The sequence below is a fragment of the Micropterus salmoides genome, unplaced genomic scaffold (genome assembly GCF_014851395.1).
Source record: "Micropterus salmoides isolate LMB-PRFRI ecotype aquatic unplaced genomic scaffold, ASM1485139v1 Ms_hic_scaffold_8, whole genome shotgun sequence".
Taxonomy (NCBI): domain Eukaryota; kingdom Metazoa; phylum Chordata; class Actinopteri; order Centrarchiformes; family Centrarchidae; genus Micropterus; species Micropterus salmoides.
The window spans coordinates 3,986,885-4,004,634 of record NW_024044570.1 but is presented as its reverse complement, the minus strand read 5'-3'; the positions used below and the strand labels follow the sequence as shown (position 1 = coordinate 4,004,634).

At 41.2% G+C, this 17,750-nt stretch overlaps 1 protein-coding gene across 1 annotated transcript; it reads right to left on the bottom strand.

The window, feature by feature from the left end:
• Positions 1-13,145: 13,145 nt before the first annotated feature.
• Positions 13,146-16,067, bottom strand: LOC119894322 (E3 ubiquitin-protein ligase TRIM21-like). The gene is made up of 2 exons (XM_038707005.1): positions 15,922-16,067; positions 13,146-15,170 (listed from the first exon to the last, which is right to left on the bottom strand). The coding sequence occupies exon 2, from the start codon at positions 15,159-15,161 to the stop codon at positions 13,524-13,526; it is 1,638 nt and encodes a 545-aa protein (XP_038562933.1). The 5' UTR covers positions 15,162-15,170; positions 15,922-16,067; the 3' UTR covers positions 13,146-13,523.
• Positions 16,068-17,750: the final 1,683 nt, after the last annotated feature.

Sequence of the window (17,750 nt, the reverse complement as noted above, 5' to 3'; positions counted from 1 at the left end):
CGTTTTGTAGGAACTTCTCATCCGTGGTCGAACCGTTAACTAGGTTACTTAGCCCTAAAGTAGACTTTGTGTGGTCCCCAGAATGTCAAGTCGCGTTCGATAGTGCTAAGTCTCTCCTCTGCCACTCTCCCGTCCTGGCTGCCCACGACTTGTCCAAGTCGTTCAAGCTGGAGGTGGATGCCAGTGCCGTGGGAGCTGGTTCCGTGCTTTTGCAGGAAGATGTAGAGGGGATAGACCATCCTGTATGTTACTTCTCAAAGAAGTATAACCACCATCAGCTTAACTATTCAACCATCGAAAAAGAGACCCTTGCTTTGTTGTTGGCCTTACAGCATTTTGAGGTCTATGTTGGTTCCACCTCTCTGCCCGTGGTAGTTTACACAGACCACAACCCGCTTGTGTTCTTAGCCCGTATGTACAACCATAACCAGAGGCTTATGAGGTGGGCGTTGATTGTACAAGAATACAATCTGGAGATACGGCATAAGAAAGGTTCAGAGAACATTATTGCAGATGCCTTGTCTAGGCTGCAATTATAATAGAGAAAAGAAAGTAGTTAGGTCTAAACTGGTTAATTCCCAAACTGGGGAGTTTGTGTTTATGGTGGGGGGAGTGGCACGGCTATCACTGTCACCTTTGTGTTTCCCCTTTTTCCTGTCTCACCTCTACCAAGTAGGCTGTGTCCCTGGGGAATGAAGACCCGCCTACTTCCTGGTTTCTGGGGTGCTGACATCTGTCCCGCCCATTGGTTCCCTCTGTTTCCACTCAACCAATGGCTCGTCACCACATTCCCACTCCCCTAGACCAACAGGGGGTCGTAACAGTGTGGAGGAAACACAACTTCCTTTAGTTAACAGCTCTGAAACTAAAAAGCAATTCTTGTTGGCACCTCACATCAAATCCAGTCATCCTCCATAACCGGTTTGACTATCTCTGGTCATGACATTACCCTCTCCGCACCAGTCGCCAATCTTGGTGTAAGATTTGACCCACAATTCATCTTTGAAGCCTGTTTGTTTCAAATGTAAAGTGCATTACAAATAAAATGTATGACTATTATTGTTTGTGATATCTGCTGACTGATCATGCAGTCTGTCCAGCTGTCTGTGTCTCTTTCTGGATGGATGTGTTGTGTCTATGTTGCTCAACTAGAATAACAGACAAACAAACTTTGTTCACGTTGTCTTTTCCAGGTCGTTTCTTTGGCGAGGTGGACAGGTCTGTCATGGCGTCGTTTATCAAGATGGGAATGTTCATGACTGATGGACATAAAAAGTACTTTGTAAGACATGTTAAGATGAGACATGTTACGAATGTGTTTAGAAGCTTATTTGGTGCAAATAGCAGTTTCTCTAGTTTGATGTCCTCTGTAGCCCTTTAACTGATGTTGGGTTCAAAATATTTGAAGTAGTTTTGAATTTAATGAGCTGGTTAAAGCACACACGGTAAATTACTATCTGGTGGAAGTGTGAAGCACACCATGAGCTTTTCTCTCCATAGAGGTTACTGAGGTTCATCTGAATGTTTGTTTGTTAGTAGAGTGTCGGGCTCGTGGCTACCGAGTACAAATTTGAGGTAATTGATTCATTGTCACAACGCTGAAAGATACATGGTTCTCACAGGACAGTGACGCTAAAAACACATGATGATCTTCTAGACCATGATGCGCTGCTGCAGATTAAATACCAAACAGGATATAATGTAGTTAATGTAGCCCGTGGAATAGATGCCACACAGGACACAATTACTTCAGGGGTTCCTGTAGCTCCAGGTTTATTCCTGACCACATGTACAGGTCAATTTACAGAGTGGTATGCTACTGGGTCGTTCCCGTAACAGCTCAAATGCTGGATTTTGTAACAGTCTCTAACACCCAAATGTTAGGGAAGGAAGAGGCAAAATAAAAAATAAAATGCCGAGAAATACAATAAAAAAAACACAATACAAAATACGGCAGTGGGCTATGACCATCGACAGAAAACATAAAATAAATCATGTTAACAACCATAAACCCACTTATATCAACATCAGTGTATAAAATGTACAACTGTAAATGACACTTACACTTCACCAAGTTCCACCAAACCCACGTGGAACTTCCCGGAGATTGCACAACTCAACGTACTTTCAACGTCAATTACCTTCAAACAGAGTTACACTTTATGTAAAACCTGCAACAGTTTCCGAGTACCAAAATACAATATCAGGGTCTGACTAAATGCATGTTAGCATTACCATGAAATTTAGTACACAATGGTCGACGATTGGCGCCCAAAATCCCAGCATACAATTCCAGTAGTGCCTAAATCAAACTGTCTAGTTAAAATATTGACAGGTGATTACATTTTATACACTTGTACATGAATATTTTACAAGACATGCATGCATTTACCTACTATTCTACACAACGAAGTCTCCGCACCAATCCCTTGTACGTCCATCGCACATTAACAGGAAGGAAGACCATGATGCACTTGGCGGAACAACAACAATACTACTCAATGCTGCCGCCTTGTGACCAAAGTCAGCCATCACATGTACGACTGTGGAAATCCACTTACAATCTACTTCACACTTAGTTTACATTGAACAATGTTACTCTCAAACAAAACAACAAAGAACACATGTATTCACATTTACACAACTTTTAGAACTATATTAATATAAAGGGGGAAAATCACCTATGACTAGATTTACCACCCGGCTACATTAAAATGAGCTCAACCTTAAAAATCTACAGCAGAAAAATGCAAAATCCACATTAATTCAGCAGGAATATTAATCCAGAAACATCAGGTATAAAAGAGAAACACTGACAGGAACATTTTACTGCACTATGAGTACTTTTACTTTTCATATTTTTTTCTTACTACATTGTGCTGATATTACTGACATACTTTTACAGGAGTAATGAATGGCAGGACTTTTACTTGTAGTGGAAAATTTTCACAGTGTGGTACTTTTACTTAAAGGATCTGAATGCTTCTTCCACCACTGGCAGTTGTGACAGTAGATTTTTAACATCAGGGGAAAAAAGACTTTATTGATTTTTGAACACATTTATTGGCCCCACAATGTCAAAGACCAGAGAAGCTAATTTTCTCAAACTCGGTGTCAATATTTTTTTGCAGTTCTACTTTTAACTCCTTGTTTTCTTTTTTCTCCTGCAGCCATTTTATGGCATCGCGGCGTTGATAAGATGGTTCTTCTCCAACACATTCATGTAAGTGTGAACTGCTGTTTATTCATCAGTTTATCAGTGACTGTCACTCTGTTTTCCCCTGTGGTCTCTCCGCCTGCCTGTCTCGTTAGTCCTGATCCCAGTCACCTGTGTTGCTCCCGCCCTGCTCATTAGTCCCTGTGTGTATATATGTCTGGTGTTTCTGTCTAGTATCCGTCCGGTCATAGTTTTTTGTTGTGTGTTCTGCAAGTTGCTGCATTACCTGTTCTGGATTTTGGATGTACCAGTTTCCTGTACCCGTGAGTTTTTGTTCATGGCTGTTTGTCTTGCCTTGGATTAAAAACCCTGGAACTTATCTCAGCGCCCCATTGTTATGCATTTGGGCTCTCTCCTGCTTTGCGCACCCAGCGATCCTGATACAAGGTGTGCAGATGCAGCGCAGTGCTGTGTGTTCCTCAGGACATAAACAGATTTCTGTTTAATGTGTTTGTCTCCGGTCAGGTTCTTGCTTGCCTCTAATCTCTGTGGTCTCTGGCACTCTGATTATTTTGTGGACAATAAGTTCTGATGATTATTAAAGTGGTAAATGTGAAGGGGCTGAGGTGCTTCTTCATTTGATGTTAACCTCTAATCTGAACGTGATTCTTATCTCAGCAGTAACAGAAAATGAGGACCAGACAAAATGAACCTTCTCGTTCTGCTTTTTAATCTCAGCTCTTACAATGCACAGTAAGTAAGTCAACACACTAAATTCCCCTCAACTGTCCCTTTTTAGTTCTGTGTTTGTGAGGACGTACTCACTCACAAGAATAAAATAGACACCTGCAGCCCCATCTGGTGGGTAGGATCCTTGATAACGGAGGCAGCTCTCCTGCGGACTCTGTGGTGGTAAATGCTCTGCAGAGAAGGTAGTGGAGTCCTTTTTGTTTGTTGTTTTTTACATAAATGAACAGATGATGATCAATAAGCCACAGCACAATTTAAATCCACACAAGTACAATTCACAAAACACTTGACCACCTGAGACGATGCTTGGGAAACGAGACATCAGTAGTACACTGGTAGACACACTAGTGACACCGTAGTGAACACAGAATTGGCGACTAATGGCAGGAAGACAACGACTTATTTACACAGGAGGGGTGAAGGCACAGGTGGAACACATGAGCCAATCAGGGAGCACACAGACAGGAAGCACAACAAGACAGCCACACCAGGGGCCTTTCTCATTCCCTAAATTTGTGCCTCCTCGGGCCTGTGACCTGGAAATCGATCTCAGTGCGCCATCTTGAAGGACATTTTAATTCCTAAAATGCACTGTGATGAGTGAGGATCGAGGAGACACAAATTTGGAAAATGTGAAAGGCCCCAGGTGACAGACTAGTGTCACCAACTGAATGTGAAACTCACATTAAAACTGAGCAGTACAACAACTTGAATGTTGTTTTAGTGACTAAGTTTACATGCACTCTAATTTTCCAGAATTATTCCAATAACAATATTCAGATTTGATACGGGTCATGTAAACAACATTTGGACATTCTGAATTAGGCCTTATTAAGAACGGAACATTTTCTGATTTTAAAGGACTTTTCAGGCCAACACAAATAATTTATGTGAATTAAAACAAGCTCATCTACTTCTATGAGCCTATGGAGTCTAAAAATTTCATATTTCACTGTGCAGGTTAATCTTTCTGCAGCTGTTTCAATATCTGTAAATTTTGGATGATTTAAAAACGGGCCAACCATTGCTCAAGCAATCAATAGATTTTCTCTGACATCATTGTTATTATTCCGTTCACACTTCACACTTCACACAACAAGATGTACATTGATTGATTTATTTGGCGAGTTTGTTAGATATTAGTTATTGATCAGCTATGTGTTAAAGTGACACCTAGTGGGCTAAAATAGGAGCTGCACAGAAACGGTGTCTGCTTTCTCAGTCACTCGCTGCAGCAGCGAGTAATATGTAGTGCAGTACCAGAGGCTGCAGTCTCAGGACCGCAATCCTAGGACCGGAACCGCACTTTCAGGACCCTTGTTTACTTTGATACTGCTGGCTGGCTAGCTAGCTGGCTGGCTAGCTATGTTACTCTTTACAGCCCCCCAAAGCCAATTACCCTTATCACAACCACCACAGAGTGTGTGCCTAAACCTAAGTTATTGATTATACAGGTGCTGGTCATATAATTAGGAAAAGTGAAACCTGGATATTATATTCATTCATCACACACAGACTGATATTTCAAATGTTTATTTCATGTAATTGTGGTGATTAAAACTGACAACTAATGAAAATCCCAAATTCAGTATCTCTGAAAATTAGAATATTATTAAGACCAATACAAAAAAAGGGTTTTTAGAAATGTTGGCCAACTGAAAAGTATGAACATGTACAGCACTCAATACTTTGTTGGGGCTCCTTTTGCCTGAATTACTGCAGCAATGCGGCGTGGCAGGGAGTCGATCAGTCTGTGGCCCTGCTCAGGTGTTGTGAGAGCCCAGGTTGCTCTGATAGTGGCCTTCAGCGCTTCTGCATTGTTGGGTCTGGAGTATCGCATCTTCCTCTTCACAATACCCCATAGATTTTCTATAGGGTTAAGGTCAGGCCAGTTTGCTGGCCAACTAAGAACAGGGACACCATGGTCCTTAAACCAGGTACTGGTAGCTTTGGCACTGTGTGCAGGTGCCAAGTCCTGTTGGAAAATGAAATCTGCATCTCCATAAAGTTGGTCAGCAGCAGGAAGCATGACGTGCTTCAAAACGTCCTATACATTATACAAGTTTCACTTTTTGAATGGAATTTGTTTTATAAATCCAGTGAACCTCTTTCCTTTACAGCTGAGGCCCTCCCTAAAAGGTGTGTTCAGTGTTGCTTTACCTGATCGGTTTTTGTAAAATATCCACGGTGTCTGCGTCTTCTAATGTCATAGCGATTTATAGTTTTCTCACCACTGGTTTCTGTCAGTGCATCTCCCGAAAAAACACCACGGTTTTATTTCAGTGTTCTGTAAGTAACTTCATCAACTCGAGTAGTTCACCTGTCACCTGCTCTGCTCCCCTCCATGTACGCGCGCACGCACACACGCACACACGCACACACACACACACACACACACACACACACAGCCCCCTCAGTGACCCATCTGTCACTCAAAGCTGAAACTGAGCTGCTACCTCTTGTACTGACTGTAGATGCTGCAAAGTTAATAATGTTGGGTTATTGTTTCTTATTTCATGGGCTATGAGATTTTGGAGTAATGCACATAATAGTTTTTAAAAAGAAATTATTATATTTTAGAAGTTCAATAGTTTAATGTTTCCTTAGGCAATGAGTAATCCTGTTAAATAATTGTGATCATTGACCAAAATAATTAGCAGCCCTACATGAACAGTTAATTTAATTCATGAAATTATAGAACATCTGTTGTGTGAAACTGCACCTCTACCTTCTTTCTGTACAGGCTAAAGCTTCATTCAATAGGTTGTTTTATTTTTAACTGTAAAAACTTTTGAAATGGGTTTTAAATTTGGTGAAGACCGCATTATGACTTGTTTAGGACTCGAAACTCAAAGTTTAAGACTCGGACTTGTTGGTCCTTGACTTGAGACTTGACTCAGACTTGCCAGTCACGATCGGTCTGGACTTGGGACTTGACTCGGACTTGTAAAACGATGACTTGGTCCCACCTCTGGTAGACTGTCATATTATTTAGAGCAAAGAGGATTGCTAAACAAATGCCAAAGTGGATTTCGTAAATGAAGATCTACAGTAGACAGTAGTTAGTATGAAAGAGGTCATGGCTATAGTATATTTTGATATTGAGAAAGCTTATGATTCAATGTGGAGAGAAGGACTGTTGATAAAATTGTATGAAATGGGAATTGGTGGAAGGCTATATAACTGGGTTTTTATGGAAGCGTACAGGCGACTAAATTAAAATTATAATGCAAACTTGAAAATGTAATACCACAATAACATTATAATTTTCCACATGTGTAATTTAGGTAAAAATGAAAATGCAATAATTTTCATTTTCACACACTTGTGAGAGCATTCTAGGACCATATTAAAATGACAAAAGAAACAGCATTTGACGTTACATTTTCAAAGACTTCTGCTCTATAGTGGACAAATGCAATGAGTGAAACAGTGCCACCAGTCTATTGCATTTACACGTCCATGTGTTCATGGTCTTTTTAAGTCAAAATTAAAATGCCATTTCCTAACTATGTGAAAAGCTAAATGGGAACAGCATTTGACATTTTATTTTCAAAGACTGACTCTGCTCTATAGTGGACTTTATTCAAATGCAATGAGTGAAACAGCGAACCCAGGCTATTGCATTGCATTTACATTTCTAAGCAGCTTTCCATGGGACACAATGCAAATGAAAATGTTATCTGTCAGTCCTTATCAAGGCGGGTCCTCGGTTAAGACTTCACTTCCTCTTCAGTTGGAAGGCCACTTCAGGTTCTCATGGTTCAGTTGTGTATCTACCATTACACAACACTAGGCTGTAACTTCATAACCAAATGAAATTTATCAAGCGAACAGCTCAAGGATGGATCTATACCGACTTCAAACTTGGAACCTGTAAGTTTGACCATTTTTATGTTGCCTTTCTGTTTTTTTTGAACACTTGCCTGTGGAACTTGGCGTTAGCATATTGACCAGCTAATGTTGCTAACTGTATGTATTGTGACATTAAGCCCACACGCCGTCGCCTGTATGTGTGTGTTGTTGCTGCAGTAGCCCATGTAAGTTTACATAGGCTACAGCTACATAGGGTTTGTATTAGCCTGTCAAGCCGATGCTAATACAAACCCATTCTCATTCAGAGATATACTTCACATTACTGCAATACTAGTATTAGTGACAATAACTCGGCTCCGTCACATTTAATGTTATAGGAACAGTCAGTCTGTCTGTCATATCAACTACATAGCTGTAATAGTTACAACTATGAATAGTGCAAAACCGTCATCATAACTACACACTAGAGATGAAACTGGACTAAGGTTAAACTGTTTCCTACAGACAGGCCAGCAGAGGAGTTTCCTGCCAGGCTGACAGAAGACAACAGAGAACTCCTCCTCAAGTACAGGTTTGTACTCTCACCATAAATATACACTGTCTTTTATTTGTCTTTACAGGTAGCCTACATTTGGGAGAAGTGGTGTTAAAGCCGAGTGAAGTAGAAAATATTTGCTAGGAGACAGAGAGGCGACATATGAAACAAACAGAAGATGTGAAACATTAGTCAAGTACTTTTCTGGTAAAAAGACAAAAGTATAGAGATTACTGTGGCCACTCTCGTCTTATAGACATGTACACAGATGTGGCAGAAATGAGTGCTAAGTGTTACCATTTCAGCACAACTGAAGGTTACTGATCTTACAAAGTCTTATGCACTTCCTCTTCCCTTTCTATGTACTCACTAACCAAAGTATCTGCAGCTACTGTGCGGACTGTACTGTGTCCATCATTCAGAGAAAATTGGATATTTATACAAGTTATTTGTCAGATAATTATTGCCATATGGGTTTAAAAATGTTCAGATGCAGATTCAGTTTGAGATCATTTATATTGTGATCTGTCAACACTATAATAAAGTGTGTGAAATAAGAAATGTATTGCTTACAGACTCATTCACTACCATTAGTAAAAGTTTTTCATCAACGCTTTGTGATAACATGATATCTTTGTAAAACCACAGGTCCCGTAATAGTAAATTTAAAAAACACCAAAACCTCAAAAATAAAACACTTTATTCATGGCCACTGAAATAGAAAATATATATATTTTTATTATAATGCACAAAGTAGCAAAGCCATAACATTTAGAGAAACTGTCCAGATCATGCCCCATCCGGGTCACAGTGGTCATCATGACGCATCTTCCTGGGGATGCTTAGATTTTCCTGATGCTGCTGGCCTCTGTGGTGTCTTCAGGCCTTTGCTTTGCTTTTGCTTGACTGAAGCATGACAGTCACCTGTGAGTCTGGTGGGTCCAGAAACACCTCAAACATGAGTTTCATCAGGTCACTCAGATGATCTGTAAAACACGACAGAGTCACTGTTACTTTCAAACCAACCTCCTGAGTGGACGAGGCCCAGTCCATCCTGAGTAACAGCCAGTGCGCTGCAGCAGCACCAACCCGAGTGCCAGCGTTTGTATTTAAAGTCAAACTTAGTTTCTCATTTGCTTGCTGGAATTCAGAAGAGGAGGCTTTAGTAGAAATGGACTCTTTGGAGTTTGCCATTTGAGATAATGGGTGTGTGCCTAATGTTATTGATTGTATGCATGTCGACCGGTTAACCCTACAGCGCCACTGTGAGAAATACATTGTAAGTTGCTCCATTTTAGAATTTCACTGTAACTAACTTGTGAGAAATTAGCATTGGTTTCTAGTCATAGCCTGATTTACGATATGGCATGTAGGTGAGAGTTTTTAACATAGACCAATTAAGAGACAGAGAAACATCTGATGCCACATACATTTGCATTTCCTTTCTTAGCTCTGCCATTAGTTTTCCTTCATCTACCATTTGTTGGCTGTTGTTTGCTTTGTACATGTTTCTGTACTTAAGCAGAGGAAATGCTGAGTTTGAGAGAGTAACCGTACGTTCTCTCCGTGGCCACGTTACATAAAGAAATGATTCAACACATCTATTTGACTCCGTATTCTTTGGGAAGGAATTATTTTCCCTGACATTTTGGCGACGAGGATGGGATTGGACGTTCCAGCTGATCAACGCCCGAGTTAAACCGCAGGCAACATTTACAGGTAGGGAAGTCCGTCTCACAAAACGAGAGAGGAACCCGCCTGACTTTGGACCGGGTGGTGACCGGTTGGACGCTCCAATCGACTTAAAAACGTGAGTACGATGTTTTGAATTGGGGAAAAAACCTAGGTTGATAGGACATGTGTTGGAGATGTTCATCGGAATTCAGTGTAAAACCTTCGTGGTAGCCAGGTGTTCTGTAGGGTCAGACACCTATTCCGGAAAAAGTTTGCCCACTTGGGGTTTATAGAACTATAAATATAGTTAATCATCGGGGGTGGTGATAATGGGTCTATTCGGGGGAGTTTAGAATTAAAATGGAACTTTAAAAAACACATAAACAGAGAAAAAACAACAGGCCAGGAGTGATAAGTGCATAATCCCATTATGGTAGCATCTCTAGCGATAAACTACCTAGGAGCTTATATAGACTAGCAGGTAACGCCATTTAATGGTGGCATTTCCAGTGATAAGGAACAGCCTATTTTCCAAAATCCTGAGTGATTTTTCAAAAAAAAAAAGAATTCTATCCTTGGTGCAGCGGCCTGGGTCAACCTCTGGCCCATAGCCATGTGTTTGCATGATCACAATTGCCATAGTTTTGTTATACTATAAATAACACATCTTAGAAAAACATTCCAGGTGTTTCCCATTTAGAGTTTTAAAGAGTTTATGTGATGTGATAAGTGTTTGTTTCGAACATTATGTTCCACTAAGGAAGGTAAATATCTGTGTGTATGAGATGATTATAGAAAACTCTGTGATAAACTAATTTCAGTGTCTAGCACACAATTGTAAACGAAAACGAGATCCTCATCATGCAAGTGCCTGAAAGAGTTTCTCCAGAGTTAGTGTGTGTTTGACAAGATCTGAATATATCACCATATGGGAAGATCAGAGTGTGTGAATGATAAAACCCATTGCAAGTAAAAACAAATTTGTTCAGTGAGTCTGAGTCAGTAGAAGGACATGGGGAACAAATCAGGTAAAAAACTAAATTATTTGCCTGACACTCTTTCAGGTCCAGCTAAAATAATGGTAGAGAAATAGGGAAAAGGTGTGGTTGTTGATGTTCAACTTTGGCATGATGTAACTGAAGGCATTTTTCCAGTACAGATTGTTTAGAGAGATGTAGAATTATTTTGACAGAGAAAGCAAAGAAAATGGAAAAGAAAAAGATTGATTGGCAAGCTTTAGTGGCAGGGTTAATAGTAAAACAACAGATAAGGGATGAAGTTTTAAATGAGGAGAAGAAAGATAAACACAAAAGGCCAGATCAGAATTTACCGCCACCATATGTTGTCTCTAAGCCACCCATCCTGCCTGTAAAGAAATCAAATGGGGGGTGGAGACCAGTACAAGATCTTACGGCAATTAATGAAGCTGTTCAACATCCGGCCCCAACCTAATGTGGTAACGCTAATGTCGCAGGTTCCATCAAATTCTTGTTGGTTCTCTGTGATTGATTTAGCAAATGCATATTTCAGCATCCCTGTACATCCTGACTCACAATTCTGGTTTGCTTTCACAATTTGCAATGGTAAGCGGTACACTTGGACACGAATGCCACAGGGTTTTGCCTCAAGCCCTACGCTGTTTACTGTGACTGAAAACCCGTCACATTGGCGTCCTCTGTGCGGGAGTACACTGTTTACTTATGTTGATGACATATTGGTGTGTTCTCCTACACAGGAGGATTGTAGAAACGACACAGTGTCACTTCTTTGTTTTCTGGCAGAAAATGGTCATATGGTTTCAAAAGATAAGCTGCAACTTGTGTTGACGTCGGTGCGCTATCTTGGCCATATAATCACTCCGGATGGTCGCAAATTGGGCCCTGAACGCATTCAGGCAATTCTGAATGTTCCAAAACCGCAAACTAAAAACAGATGATGTCTTTTTTATGTTTTGCAGGCTATAGCCGTCCATGGATTACAAATTTTGCGGAGATCTCCCACCCCCTTTACGACATCACACACGGGGGTAAACACCTGGCCATGACTGACTTTTTGACTTGGACCCCCGAGGCAGAAAAAGCTTTCACTGACTTAAAGCAAGCTCTGTCTAGTTCCCCTTGCCTAGGACTTCCTGACTTGACTAAATCTTTCAATCTTTTTGTGTCCGAATGTAATGGTTTTATGTCAGCAGTCCTCACTCAATCACATGGTGACAAACAGCGACCGATAGGTTACTACTCAAAACGCTTGTCCATTACTGAAAGGGCAATGATAGCATGTTTAAGAGCTGTAGCAGCTGCTACTGAAGCAGTGTTGGCAACGGCTGACATTGTTGCTATGTGTCCATTAACTGTGCACGTCCTGCATGCTGTCCGTTCCCTTATCTTGCAAGCAACAACCGCCCATCTAACCCCTGCACGATTATTGCATTGGCAAAATGTCCTTCTAACCATGTCGCATGTCACCCTCAAGCGCTGCACTGTCCTTAACCCTTCAACTTTGCTCCCAACAGCTGAAGATGGAGAGCCACATGCCTGCCTGGAGGTGGTTGAGATGGTGTCACAACTAAGGGATGCTTTGTTTGACACACCCCTTCCTAACGCTAACTCTGTTTTCTTTAAGATGGTTCGGCTATGAGAAATCGTGGGTTTCTTACTTCCACAGGTAAACCTATTGCTCACAGAACTCTAATCATCAGTCTTTTGTCTGCATTACTGTTACCTTCTTCTGTTGCCCTATGCAAATGTCAGGCCCACACAGGTGCTAACGACCCAGTGTCAAAAGGAAATGGAAACAGCTGATGCTGCTGCTAAAGCAGCTGCTCTGTCTCTTGTCTCCCACATTTTGCAGATGCCCCTTTCTGTACAAAATGATCTTTTTTCCCTTAATGATGTCTCTTGCTTCAGGACACCGCACATGTTGTTCTGCCTCTGAGCCGGGAACGCTGAGGTAACAGAACCTGAACATGTCTGAGTGAAAAGCCACAGCCTGCATGCTGGTGCTTCTGTGTTTATTGCAGGATTTCTGTATGAAAGCGTTTGTGTTTGGGATTATGCTCGCTCATGAGTTCAAGCGAGCACGCGTACGAGAACACGCCTGGTTGCAATCTTTAAACCGCACCGCTAGTGGCCGCTGAAAACTCCATAATGCCCCTTTAATCAGACACAATGAAAACATTATTTTGCTTTTGTTTATTTAAAAAGAAAAAGAGAAAAGACTTCTGTCTCATTTATAAACTGCTCTTCAGTAATTTGTGCCAGTATGCAACACTTCTTATAGAAACAATGATCAGACAATAATCAGCTTAGAATTTGGCAGCCAGACATTTAAGAAACGTGTAAATGCTTCTTATGTCTGAGGGCATTGTTTTGTGATTTAACAGTGTTGAAAGCGGGTAATGCAGTTATTAGAATAAATTAGACGACATTAAATCAAATTAATCAGAACTGTAAGTAGCAACTTGACACATCAAAGAAAATCATTTGAAAAAAATGGGAAAAAATACATTGGTCCAAATCTGAAAAACATTTAACGTACATCAGCAATAAATATACATTTATTACATTAAACGCAGAAAATCAAATGGTTGTTCTACTCAGTGTGATTGACAAGAGAGATGATCAGAGGGGCAGAGTTTTTACCACCATCGTTAGGACAAGGACTAAAGTATGGGTAGAGTTTCTCAGTGAAGCAGCAGCCAGTAAAGGAGTAGATAAGAGCTGCAGCATCAACGTCATAAAAGGAGACCAGACCCTCCTCATAATCCACAAACACCCCCACCTTCTCAGGCTGAGACTTCAGAGAGAGACGGACTGAAGGGTCAGCAAGAGCTTTGTGCTCATTTTCATTCCTCAACCATATCGTCCAGTAACCATTCTGAGGCCTCAGAGTGATTTCTCCCTTCCTGTTGATCGACTCTCTGGCCACTCCTAAATCCCACTCAGTCTTCCCTTTAACCTGAACCTCGTAGTAAAATCTTCCTGAAGAGAAACTCTGCTTTGCTAATATACAGGCACAAGTATCAAATCTCTCTGGATTGTCTGGGAGATTCTTCTTTATATCACCACAGTTTACTTGTTTTCCATCATCAGACAGGAGGAGCCAAGGCTGTGCTGTATCAGGATCGAGTGTCACATCCACTGCATACTGCTGGACCCTCTTCAGCTCAAGCAGCTTCTTCATCTGTTTACTGAGCGTCTCCTCCAGCTGATTCACAGCTCTCCTCACAGTCCCCTCATATGAAGGTGGACGGACGCTGACTTCTGTCCAGTCCTTGGTGGGTGGAGCAGCGTTCAGGGACGGGAGGCTTTGGAGGAGGTGGAGGTGGTCTTCAGAGCGTGAGAGCTGCTCCACCTCAGAGCTTCTCTTCTTCAGCTCAGAGATTTCCTGTTCCAGCTCTTTGATGAAGCCTTCAGCCTGTTTCTCTGTCTCTCTCTGCTTCTCTTTGATCGTGTCGATGAGCTCGGCCTGGCTTCTCTCAACAGACTCCTTCAGAGCGCTGAAGACCTGAACACCACCTGCTATCTCTCTGTCTGCATCTTCCTTACTGAGCTCCACTGAGCGTTTGATCTCCTGAATCTTCAGTTGTCTCTTCTGGATCATCTGCTGAGTTTCAGCCTCTGTCTTCCCCAGCTCGGCCTTCTTTCCTTCATATTCTTCTTTCAGAGGAACAAACTCATGTGTCTTGTGGTCTAAAACAGTGCAGAGCATGCAGACACACATCTGGTCGGTCTTACAGAACAGCTCCAGCAGTTTATCGTGCTTCATACACATCCTGCCTTCCAGGTTCTCCACAGGGTCGATCAGCTGATGTCTTTTCAGGCGTGAAGCTGTCAGATGAGGCTCCAGGTGAGTCTCACAGTAGGAGGCCAGACACACCAGGCAGGACTTCAGGGCCTTCACTTTGGTTCCAGTGCAGACGTCACAGGGAACTTCTCCTGGTTTGGCAGCTTGTTGCTCTGAGCTGCTGCTGCTGGCTTTCTGTTGAGCTGACTGTCTGAACTGAGCAGCCATCTCAGAGATGAAAGTGTTGACCTGCAGCTCAGGTTTTGTGTTGAAAACCTTTTTACAGTTGGGACACTGATACGGGACATTAATATTCCAGTGTTCAGTGATGCAGGTTTTACAGAAGTTGTGTCCACATGGTGTGCTGACTGGATCAATGAACACATCCAGACAGATGGAGCACAGAAACTGATCTTCAGTCAGCAGACAGCTGGCAGCAGACATATCCACACTCTGAGGACAAGAAGTGGGAAAAAAACTGGAAAGTTAAAATCAAGGCCAACTGGACTTTGTTGAAGATACTTGAACTATCTTAAACTTTGAGCAAAGAGTCATTGTGTCCTTTGTGGCAACTCATTCTTTAGGTTTCATGTGATGTGAAAACGTTGAAAAGTGAAGTCTGCTGTAAAGGGAGTGTTGTAGCCACTGATCCATAGATACAGGATGTTCTTACATGTATTGACCCTTTTTGTTCTGTTTAACTGTTAGAGGATGCTGTAGACTCCAGTATAAGAAAAATAAAATTAAACCCCAGTAACCACAAGGTGACCTTACAATCCTTCAGTGCTTTTCTCCAAACTAAATTCATATTGAGCCAAAACAACAAAACTAATCAGGTCAAATCTGAAGGGGAACAAAACCTCACCTGCAGAGCAGAAAAAGGTGGATTAGCACTGGAAAAGCACGACAGTTTAAGTGTCACATGATCAAAATGAAACTAAACTTTAGTCTGAGTGTCAGCAGACCTGCAGTCGAGACAACTGTTTCTCACTAAAAGAAAAGTTAAACTGACTTAACAACACAGCAGAGTCTCTGCCAAACAAGTACAGCTGATAATATTTACTGTTTCAACACTAACACAAATCTCTGACATCATATCTTTTATCTGGTAAAACAGATGTAAAACAGTCAGATTCTGGTTTGAACTAAACTTTGACCAAATACTGAGTCAGTGCATTTTGGCTTTGTAGGGCCGTGTACTCACCAGGGTTTGGCAGAGATTCTGCTGTTTTGTTGAGAAAAACCTGATGGATTCAGTTGAAAGTTTCTTTAGAGAGAAACAGAGAGACTTGTCTCGACTGCAACTCTGCTGTCACTTAGACACACTTTCACTTTCACTTTCACTTTTCACCTTCACTTGAGGAAATGTGACGTTGCAGCTCTCCTCTTTCACTGTTGCTCCTCCTCTCAGTGTAAAAGTAAGGTATAACTTTTGGGAACTGCTTATATTCCTTGGATTCAGGTTTTTAAAAACTAATTTTAGTATCAGCACCAAAACTCAGGTATAATATTGGAACTACTATAAAAATGTTGAAACAATGGTCTTCAGCAACGAGTGGTCTGTTTTCCTTAATGGCAGTGAACATTACACCAAGGTCAGTGCTGAGTTTTCCGACTGTCAGCAGACATTCAGACAACAATATGAACTGATGAACACATGATGAAGTGAACTGTTGATGATTTTGGACTCTGAAGCAGCGAACGACTGTTAAACGGCTTCAGAGTGAAAAGTTAAAACAACAGTAACAGCAGCCAGTTGCAGCAGCTGATCACACTCATCCTCCTGCAGGTTTATGCGTCACTAAATGAACACTTTCCTCCAACCAGCTGCTCCTTTGTAGAAATGTTTTCACTAAATATTTACAGGCAGTAACCAGCGATGGAAGAAGGATTCAACTCATTTACTGAAGTAAAAGTAGCAGTACCACAGTATAAAAATACTCCATTACAGGTAAAAGTCCTGCGTCCAAGTAAAAGTACACAGAATGTATTTAAAGTATCAAAAGTAAAAGTACTAATGCAGAGTGGCTACTATCAGTGTTTTACTATTATAGTATTGATCATTATTATTGATATATTAATATGTAAGCGGTACTTTAATGTTGTCATTGGTCGAGGTGGAGCAAGTTTGAACTACTTCATTCACAGAAAGAAGAATCACCAGCGTCTGTTGATAAAAGAGACGCTTTAATAAAACGCAGACTGCAGTTTGTTCATGACGACAGGTTTGTTTGTATTAAAGTGTCAAATGTGCTGCTGAGGACACAACGACCTCAGGTGACCTTCACACGTCTGTCAGCTCTTTTAGTTGTGTGGAGGAAAAAAAAAAACATATACCTCCACTGGTAATTATTTTCTCTAAAAGGTCAAATTAAAGTAAACTTCTTTTTCTAGTCAGATTATTTAGTGGAGCATATTGTCGTCACGGTCGACAGTCTCAGATCCAACTTTCAGTAAACCAACAAAAATGTGCTCTGTTGCACCTGTAACCACACCCACCTGTGATGTCACAGGGTCCTGGAGTACACCTGTACATCACTGCAGCAAGGTGAGAAATTAAACCAGTGAAGGTCAAAAACAAGACGTTCAGGTTAACTTACTCTAAACTTCTTCTTCTTTGTTGGACATGTGTTGTACTTTCCAGCTGAGTTGTAGAGATCCAGGAAACGTGACTCCAGTAAAACAGCATCCAACAAATTGTGACGAGCGAGCCTCCTACAGCTTCATTAACAAACTTACATTTTACATGAATCATTTCAAACGATCGTCCCAGAATCTGACTGAAAGCAAACACAGAAATCAGCCTCCTGAATTAGTGACTGTAGCTCACTGCACAGGGATCTACTTCCAGAGTTTTCTGTCTGAGTCATGTTTCCCAAATCTCTACAACAAAGGTGGAAATAATTCAACTCGCAGCTCTTGTGATTTGAAATCTGTAATCTTTCAAACTGTGATTTTGATATAAAGAATATTTATTGTTCAGCCCTCTGCATGTTTTCCTGACAAGGTGTTTTACTTCAGCACATGACTCAC